The 9,648-nt window shown below is 38.8% G+C and overlaps 1 protein-coding gene across 1 annotated transcript in view; it reads right to left on the bottom strand.

The window, feature by feature from the left end:
* Positions 1-8,135: 8,135 nt before the first annotated feature.
* Positions 8,136-9,648, bottom strand: part of CUNH11orf53 (chromosome unknown C11orf53 homolog) — a 55,550-nt gene continuing 54,037 nt past the window's right edge. Inside the window, exons 4-5 of the mRNA XM_033764317.1 lie at positions 9,594-9,648; positions 8,136-8,786 (exon numbers count right to left, since the gene is read on the bottom strand). The exon at positions 9,594-9,648 is cut by the window's right edge and continues 268 nt beyond it. Of these exons, the coding sequence (XP_033620208.1) occupies positions 8,385-8,786; positions 9,594-9,648 (457 nt within the window). The 3' untranslated portion in view covers positions 8,136-8,384. The remainder of the gene's footprint in view (positions 8,787-9,593) is intronic.

The following is a 9,648-nucleotide window of genomic DNA, read 5'->3' as shown; positions in this document are numbered from 1 at the left end:
CCTCTTTCTCTTTGTTTTCATGCTTAGTGTTTGCTTTATAAAAGCTGTCACACCCTCTTGTTTATTTTCTTTGTTTCTCTCCTTATCACTTCTTTCCTCCTTTTTGGTTTGCCGTTTTTCTCCTTGGCTCCCTACATACCTCTGTTCTCCTCCCCATCCTGGGTGCCCTTTCAGTACTTCAGGCTTAATCTCCTTCCTCACCCTTCCTTCCATGTGGATCTGAAAAGAGATGGCAGGAGGGCATTGCGCTTCTCGGCAGCATCATGGAAGTTGGTGCCAGTGATTGGGTGCTTGGTGGAGAAAGGAGGCATGGGTGGGTGAGAACAGTACTTCTTGGAAGCCATGGGGTCTGTAGAGCCAGCAAAGAATTCTGTCTCTTCCTTCAGAAGCGTCTTGCCTGAACCATGACAGGAATCCTGGAGCTTTTGTGTTTGCTGCTGTTGTTGAGATGGACATCTCAGTGCTGTTGCTTGTCAGAAACTTTAGAAAACTAGATTTCTCCCCCATTTTCTGCCCTGGCTGTTAGCCCAACATTCAGGCATTTGGTTCCTGTTGTGTGTATTACTTACTGTACAACTCCAACATGAGCATGAAAGGTCCAGACACCATGCTTGTGGAGGTAAGGGACAATCCTTTCTGAATGGATCTATGGATCCTACAAATTGAAATGTGTGATGTCACTGAGGCAACCCGCCACTTCTACTCTGTGACCCTAGATGCAGAATTGGGTGATCCTTATAAGAGACTCTTGTAAGTCATCCTGCATTGCTTATTGGGTATCAGGCCTGTGTTATCTATGTATGAGCAAACATACTTAGATAAGCAGCTTACCAAGGTTATCGAACACATAGATAGCAGAATTGATATTCAAACTTTAATAACTCTAACTCCAGAAGTTATTACTCTATTGTTGCTTTCTGATCTTTTATTAGGAAACTTTTAAGACTTTGCAATAAGAAACTGTTTACATGTAACTATAATAATCTCTACATTTCTAATAAACTCTTTGTGAAATAATGTATACCTATATATGTGAGACATTCTGATACTTTCTATTATATTCATTCTTTGCTATCTCATTATATTTATGAGAAGCATAAGTTGGCCAGGACTCACCATTTTAATTTAATGATTCACCAGAGAGTTTTGAATGGCACTGAAAAAATATGACCCTTAAGATATACAAGCATATATCTCCATGTTGTGCCTGTGGGAGTATTTTGATGCGCCATCTTACAATCAGTGTGCACAAGGAGCCCCAGACAGTGCAACATATTGACTTGTGAGTTTTATGGGGATACTAGAACCTCTAAGAAGAGGCTGTCTGGAGGGGAGGATAAACTGTCAATTGTGCTGCTTACATTCATACTGCTCAGACTGGGGCCACTATCACTGCTAAGCGAACTGCTCCGAAGTCATGGTAATCCCTGTGGGGTTTCAGTAAAAGAAAAAAAAAAAGAAAAAATATTATGCCATTCAATCGATTTAACAGGCTCATCTACTTGAGAATATAATGTAGGGTTTGGATACTGGATGTTGGGAGGTGTCTTTGCAGTGTTGAGAGGGTCTTTTCCCAACACTCCTTCTGGAGGCTGTCTACCCTCTTCACCATTTGGCTAAAATTCTGACTCATAGAATCTGTGTAGAGGAACTGGGAGCTCACTATTTATAAGGCAGGTGGTTACATATTGTATACGTACTGCACACTAATCAGTTGTGCCACCAGAGCTCCACATTATTGGAACAACATTATGATCAGTGACTGAGCCATAACCGAGTTAGGTATTAAACTCCACTTGGGTACCTGCTGTGGTATGAAGTGCAAGAATGCAAAGGTAAGTCCTTGTTTTTACCATCAACCGCTCTGTTCTGTCGCTTCCATATTACTGCTCTCCTATTATGGGTTTATTTAGTTCATTCATTTATTCATTCATTCAATTTCATTCAATCATAATATGCCAATTATCTGCTCTGACCCAGTCCAGTGCAAGTCTGAAGAAGATATTATGTCCACCCCCTGCCCAAGCTGCCACTTGAGGTCACCACCCACAGTTTCTCTAATTCTTCATAAATCAGTTTTTCATATTTCTGATTACCCTTGCCAATGAGTTCAGAAATCCTGTAGTTTGTTGTTAACTTTATTAAGGTCACTCACTCAGTGACACCCAGAATGAATAGGACAAATTTGTGTTTAGGGTTTCAAACTGAATATTTTATTGGAAAAGACTTTGGCAGTCTTTGGCATGCAAATGACACTGTAGGGTATTCTGTTTCTCCTCCAAAGTAGGAGTTTTTTTTTTATTAAACTCAGAAATGTACTTAAAAACATCAAGTATAAAGGAAAGGGGTAGTTTATTCCCTCCAAATTTGACTATAGCTCTAAATTCTTTTTATTAATGCAAAGTTCTTTTGTCACCTTAACCTCGAGACACTGTTACCAAACCTTGTGGGAAATATCAAATTCCAAAAAGTCGAATACATGGAGAAAGCAAACACTTGCTGGGCCCTATAATGAATATTTGGTCCTTATAAAAACAACCAGGAGACTATTAGATGAAACTTACTTCACAATTTGTGCTGACTTGGTATCTTCCCATAAAACATAGCTCGAAGTTTTAACTCTTCCTTATGAAGATTCCACGAGGAACAAGCATTTGATATCAAGAAAAATACTGTAACTCCCTTTTTGTTTGTTTGTTTTGTGGTTTTTACTTTTTTGAAACACAGTCTTGCTACATAGTACAGGCTGGCCTTGAACTCAATGTGTAGCCCAGGTTAGCCTGGAACTTGAGGCAGTCCTACTGCCTCAGCCTCCCGAGTGCTGGGATTACAGGTGTGTGTCACCATGCCTGGCTATTGTTCATTTCTTAAATGTTTGTCTTTTGCTTAAAACATTTTTAGTATGTTATACTTAAGGCATTAAAAAAACATGTAAAGAATATGGTGATAAATGCGGTGGTGCATGCCTGTAACCTCAGCTACTCAAGAGACTGAGGCAGTAGAATCCAGAGTTCAAGGATAGCTTGGGTGACTTAGCTGGTCTCTGTCTCAAAATTATATTAAAAAAGGGCTGCAGATGTAGTTCAGTGCTTCCTGGGTTTAATCTCCAGTGCCACACAAAAATTCATGATGAAGTCTATGAATATATTACCAGTTCTTATCAGGTTAAGAAATAAAATGGTTGAATGATCTTTCATTTATGACCAAGTTAATTTATTAAACATTAAAACTTTTGGACTATTCCACTCAATAATATTTGGTTAGGGTAAAGGTTAGCAGAAACGCCTATTAATTTTCCCAATGCAAAAAAACTAATTCCTAGATATTATTTTTTTGGTCCACACATTTTTCCTTTTGGAACATGTAATATTTCTTTTTCTTCTTGTAATGTACTGACAATAATATTGTATGTTATAAACATATACTTCTTATTTATAAGAGCTTATAGTTACTTCTATATGAAAAATCAAATTATAACATGGCGTTATCATTTGCAAATAACTATGTAAGATTTTATTGTTATTTATTTAACTTGATCAGAGGAAATTTTTAGTTCCTGGTTTATTCATCGTACTTCTTTTAATCACATGGAAGTGATATCAAACAGAATAACTTATTTATAAGGGTTCTTAGGAATATATTATAGTACATACAGATACTAAACAAATATACCAACATTTTTCTGTGCTGTTTCAAAGGTTTTATAATGTTCCTTCTTAAAGACATTTGAAAATAGTACTGAATCAATCATCTTAAATATTACAGCCCAGTATTCATGTATCTGAATTTGCAGAGTATGGCTAATGTTAAATACTGAAAAGGGTAAGAATTTCCTTGTATACTGGTTACAGAAAGCTGTCAGCCACAGAGTAGTAGTTAAATAATATGCATCTTTGTTGTATAGTTTTAGTTTAACAAAATTTACTAAATACCGTATGTTGGGGTCTGAGCTAGGTGCTCTGGACACAGGAGTAGGTTATTCATGATCATCCTTTTGAGTCTTTCAGCTAGATGTGTGGTCTTTATATAGAGTGTATGATTTTGCACTTAATCTCTAGAGTATATGATTTTGCACTTAACCTGTCTAGAGTCACTGGTTAATGAAAGTGGTAGGATCACTAGTTTAGTATTGTGTTGTGTAGAGAGGATGCTTTGGATAGAATCCAATGATTAAACCTTCAAAAAGGAGATTATTATTTAACTTAAACCTTGGGTATCAGTTGTTATTGTGGTAATTTAAATGTAACTGATGCTTTATTCCTTATTACTGTAATCAGATTTACATATGAAAAATAGATCACAGGTACTTTTTTCTCTGTATATGTATATATTCATCTACACATAAATGTGTATCTTGCTGTTGAGGTTAGTAATTATTTTCCCTTTGTGGATTTCCTTTAGAGCACTTCAGTCTTGTTCCTCTACCACAATAGTACAATAATATTGCATTATTAACAGAGCTGTGGCAAATCATAATGATCACTTAAAAGTATTTATTAAATAAACAAGGTAAAGATGTGGTTTTCATCTCTTTTTCTTTGGGGTTTGAATAACATTGTAGACGAAATAAAACACTTTCAACTACATGCAGTATCTGTTTCCAGTGATTCATGAGATGACTGTCTATATTGCAGTTTTTCATGGGTAAAGTTCACCTTTGACTTCTTTCTTATATTGTCATCTTGTCCGCTTTCTTAAGTAGTTTGAACTTGATATCATCTCTGTTTTTTTTTTTTTTTTTTTTTTTGGTACTGGGGATCAAACTTGGCCCTTGCACTTGTGAGGCAGGGGCAGGAACCATCTCTGCTTGCTTTAAATCTTACACGTAGCCTGTTTCTCTACAGTATCAAAAGAGATGGAGTTCTGAATCTGAGCTCTGTAGGTTTCTTTGACTCTTCTTGGATAGCTGATGGTCAGAGAAGAGTAGGTTTAAGAAAGGAAAGGAGATAAAAATATGCAGTTTTTCATATGCTGCTATTCCACATGAAAAGGCATGATTATATATAATATCCCTGTCATAATATTGTAGCTTGTTTTCATTTTAAAATATGAAATGCAGAAACACAATGTTAAGCTAAACAATTTTTAAAAAATCATTTACCATTTGAAATTTGTCAGCATTACTGTTGCTCCCTCTAACCCAATTTAGGCTAGATAACTGAACAGGCTATTAGATAGCATGTGCGGTTCTGTATGTCTCCATTTAATATCCCTGTCATAATATTGTAGCTTGTTTTCATTTTAAAATATGAAATGCAGAAACACAATGTTAAGCTAAACAATTTTTAAAAAATCATTTACCATTTGAAATTTGTCAGCATTACTGTTGCTCCCTCTAACCCAATTTAGGCTAGATAACTGAACAGGCTATTAGATAGCATGTGCGGTTCTGTATGTCTCCATTTTTTAATAGGTTAACTTTGTCAAACACTAAGAAAGGGATTACATTAGATATTTTAAAAAGAATGTGGAAACTGTTGCACTAAACTGTATTTTCCTCAGTTCTAAGATCTGATTAATGAGTTTTACCTATTTGAGAACAAAATCATCTTCAGGTTGTCAAGAGATGAGTGAACACAATACATGAGCAGATAATGACAAGGTAAGTGATGTGAGTATAATATTTAGTATTATAATAAAATATAAGTTAAAGCTTTATGGACGTATATATATATTTTTAAAAAATTTAAATTGAGTTTATTGGAACATTCTAGATAGACAGTACAGTTACATTCATTACTGGGATCTTGTACCTTTACATGCCAGGTACATATATATTATTTACACAAATATTGTGTTGGTTGTACTCAGTCACAAGTGATGGGTATAAAAGACTATATTTATTATACATTTTACATAACCAATCTAGCAAAGTGACTCTGAGACCTTCAGAAAAAGCCCTAGCTCTGCAGAGAGGGCCACATCTCTTCTTTTCAACATGGAGCCCATTGTCTGGGTATGAGTGATTGCTGCTGAGAGATAGCTCTCCCAAAGTTATTGGGAGCTAAGGCTGAGGTCCCAAGTCACAGGAAATTAAGTGAGAGCAAGTTTCTCTTCAACAATTGATGTTGCTACCTTTCACTATAGAGCAAATATTAAGCAGAATAAAGCTCAGACGATTTCATTTCCTTTGGGTATCTAAGCACTAATGGGTTTGTTTCTAATTTTTTTGAGGAGCCTCTATACTGTTGAAGAGATATCTACACTTGGATATTTATTGCAACACTATCCACAAATTCAAGGCGTGGACTCAACAGAAGTGTGCATCAAAATGTGGTACATAGGTATAGTGTGATACTATTCAACCATAAGAAGATAAAATCCTGTCATTTGCAGCAACATGTAGGAACCTGTATGACATGTTAAGTGAAATATCCCATACCCAGTGGCAGAAAGACAAATACCGCACAATCTTATTCATGTGTTGAATCTAAAAAAGTAACTGATGGAATAGGCAGTAGAGTAAGAGTTGCTAAAGGCTGAAGAGGCTATGGAGTAGGGGAGTGGGAAGAAGCTGATCAACAGGTACAAAATTACATTCAGGAGGAATAAATCCTGGTGTGCTCTTGCACAGTAGGGTGACTATGATCAATAATATATCAGATATTTCAAAAAAGCTGAGATAAATGCTTAAGGTGATAGATATGCTAATTACCCTGATTTGTGCATTATATAATATGTATGTATTGAAACATCAGATTGTATCCTTATAAATATGTAGAATTATTGCACACCAATTAAAACTGGAACTTAAGAAAAAGAAAAAAATACGTATCAGGTTACCAAACAAGGAGCTGGTGGCAGGGAGGAAGTTGGGTAGGAGAGGTGGGAGAGTGCCATCCAGCAGCTAGGAAAGCTCATTCTTGATCTCATCCCCCACTCAATACTGTTCCAGGAGTATGCAACAAAGGACGACTCCCTAAGCAAGCATTTCTGCTTGCATTCCTTGTTAGGAATACATTCACTGATCCAGAAAATACCCTTGAAGACCTTGGAGAAGAACAAATATCAACTGTTCACTTGTAAGTGTGGATTAACCCTTTTATATGAATTTCTGGACTACTACTTAGCTGGGATAGAGTATGAGACATTGACAGAAGATGTGATGGAGACTGTATTGAGGTACTTTGGGCATTTGGGTGAAAAAAGAAGATGGTTAGGAGGGACCAGAGGGATCAGAAAGGTTGGAGAAGGAAGCAAAGAAAGGAAGATAGGAGGAAGGGTGGAGGGGTAACCTATAGGCCTCAACTCATGCATTTGCAAAATCAAACTGTGTGCAAGGCATTTATGATGGGTGTGGCCTGTGGACAGGTGCAGTGCTTGCTAGAAATTACTCTGGAACTGGCAAAGGAACTCATACCAGTTAAACTTACACAAGACAGGTTAATGTTCAGATGTCAGTTCCTTTAGTTTTACACAGTAGGAGCTACACATCTCTGACTAATAAGCCAACAACAAGGCTTTCCTTCAGATAGTCAGGACATGCTACATGCAATGCCACTGACGGACACACAACACATACTTCTCTAAAACTCTTTGCTTCTTGATGTTCTGTAGTATTTCTTGCTAACAGCTTGGTCCTACTTTCTATATTTTTTCTTTAATAGGTATAGATTATTTGACCAGTGAATGCCCATTTTCCTCATCTACTCAGACAACTGTAGAAAGACAAGGCATAGTTTAATTAAGGCTCTCATTGATCAAAGAAAAAAGTTTTGGTCTTTTGGAAGAATGGACTAATTTTTGGACATCCTGTGCTTTAGAGCGGAATTAACACTATTTATAAAACAATAGTCTTGACCTCAAACTATTTTATTGGCAATAAAGCATTTATATTTGGTGTTATATATTGTTTACTAGGCCTATACATGTTCCAGTAATGAGGTGAATGTATACAACACTTCACTTTTTAGAATTACATGGCATGAGTTTCATTTTATGTGTTCCAAACTGTATTATAACCTATCCATTCTCTTCTACTAAAGAATACACATAGTTTGTAACTAAGAAAAACCAGACAGGAAAATCATTATGTTTTATGATCTGTAAAACCTTTTTAATGTAATTTAAGAAAAAAAATTGGAGCCAAAAGTGATACTTCAAGGAGAACAGAAGATTCGGTGTAATGTGTTACTACAGTCTCAAACTGACTTCACTGTAACCTGTCTCACTAGAACCTGGTCCATGATGCGTTTAATTAATGTTAAATTTCAGTGGGGTTACAGTGGGGAGAATTAGAAATAAATGCCACTGTCCATGAACAAATGGTGACAGTGTGGCTTGTCCTAAAAATCCAGTTTGGAATAAGCAGGCACACCTAAAACAATCTGTGGAATACAGAGCCCAATTTAAAGAAAAGCAGAGATGTCCATTGGTCCACCCCCTCAGTAAGCTCTGCGACATTCATGGGATCCCCAGGCCATACTCCCATCTTCTTTTGTCCAAGGTGAAGGATCATGAAGGGAAGAGGTGTCTGTCCCTTCATCTGGGGAGAGAGGCAAGCCCTTGGGCAGGAGGTCATTTGACATGGTCATAAAAGGGGTGAAGGGGTAAGGCGGTGGGGTGGGGTACCCTGGTGTATGGTGCAGGTCCTCCAGAGTGTGCAGGGAGTAGGGCTGAGTCCCGGCCAGGGAGGCCCCCCAGCTCGCGCTCCTGTGCTGGCTGGTGCTGGCTGATTCAAGTGGGGAGAGGCAGCTGGTGCTAGGCGACAAAGTCTGCAGAGCTTCCGCGGGCACGTGGTCCGGCTGGCTGAACCCATCAGGCAGTGTCTGCTCCCAGGAGTCCCTCTAAGGAAGGGAGAGGCCGCTGAGGTTATTCATTAGCAAATACTCTGCCCACACAGATATGGACACAGAGCTGCTGAGGGGCGGGGGCCTCCTGAGCAGCCTCGGTGCCCTCCCTCTGCAACTGAGGTTCCATAGGAGGCTGCTTTACCCTCTGGAGCCTGACAACAGCAAAGCTTCCTTTCTACTCTAGAGGGAGATTCCCTATACTGTATACATTAAGATTCTTGCCCCCAAAACAGACGAATGATATGAGAAGGATAAAATGCACATCTACCCGACGCTTTACTGTTTATGATAATGCCTCATCTTGCATTTTTTTAATCTCGTGTCACTCTGGGGTCTAGACTACCCTTTGCACCGCCTGGGAGAGTTGGCACCAGTCCCTTTGGAAGGAGGAGGCCTCTGACTACACAGGGAGCTTTTACTGGGCTGGGGAGGTCACCTGCTTTCTGTGAGCAGAGAGGGAAGCCTGGAGCAGCCTTCGCAAGCCTACCTCTCGTGGGGTGGGCTGGGTTCATTCATGGTTGTGCCACCCACTACCCTCTTAACTCCGGGCGCCTCACTTTTTCCATGTATAAAATGGGGCTTTCATAAATATTTCCTGTTATTGCAAGTGCTAAAGAAACAAAGGCACAGAAAAGTTCCTGGCCTAGAATAGGTACTCGATGTTAATGCTCTCTCACAACGCTGTGGTCCAAAATTCCACATTTAAGAGATCCATTCCTTTGAGGTAGAAGGCACTGCAGTTCTAGATCCACGGAGCCCGGGGCTCCTCTTACTCCCCGCGAACGGGCGGCGCGTACTCACAAGCACGAAGTGAGCCGGGTCGCTGGGGAAGGGCGGCGGCAGGAGCGGCGGCAGC

Source organism: Fukomys damarensis, unplaced genomic scaffold (genome assembly GCF_012274545.1).
Source record: "Fukomys damarensis isolate Sample0158 unplaced genomic scaffold, DMR_v1.0_HiC HiC_scaffold_16, whole genome shotgun sequence".
Lineage (NCBI taxonomy): Eukaryota > Metazoa > Chordata > Mammalia > Rodentia > Bathyergidae > Fukomys > Fukomys damarensis.
This window is presented reverse-complemented; position numbering and strand designations above follow the sequence as displayed.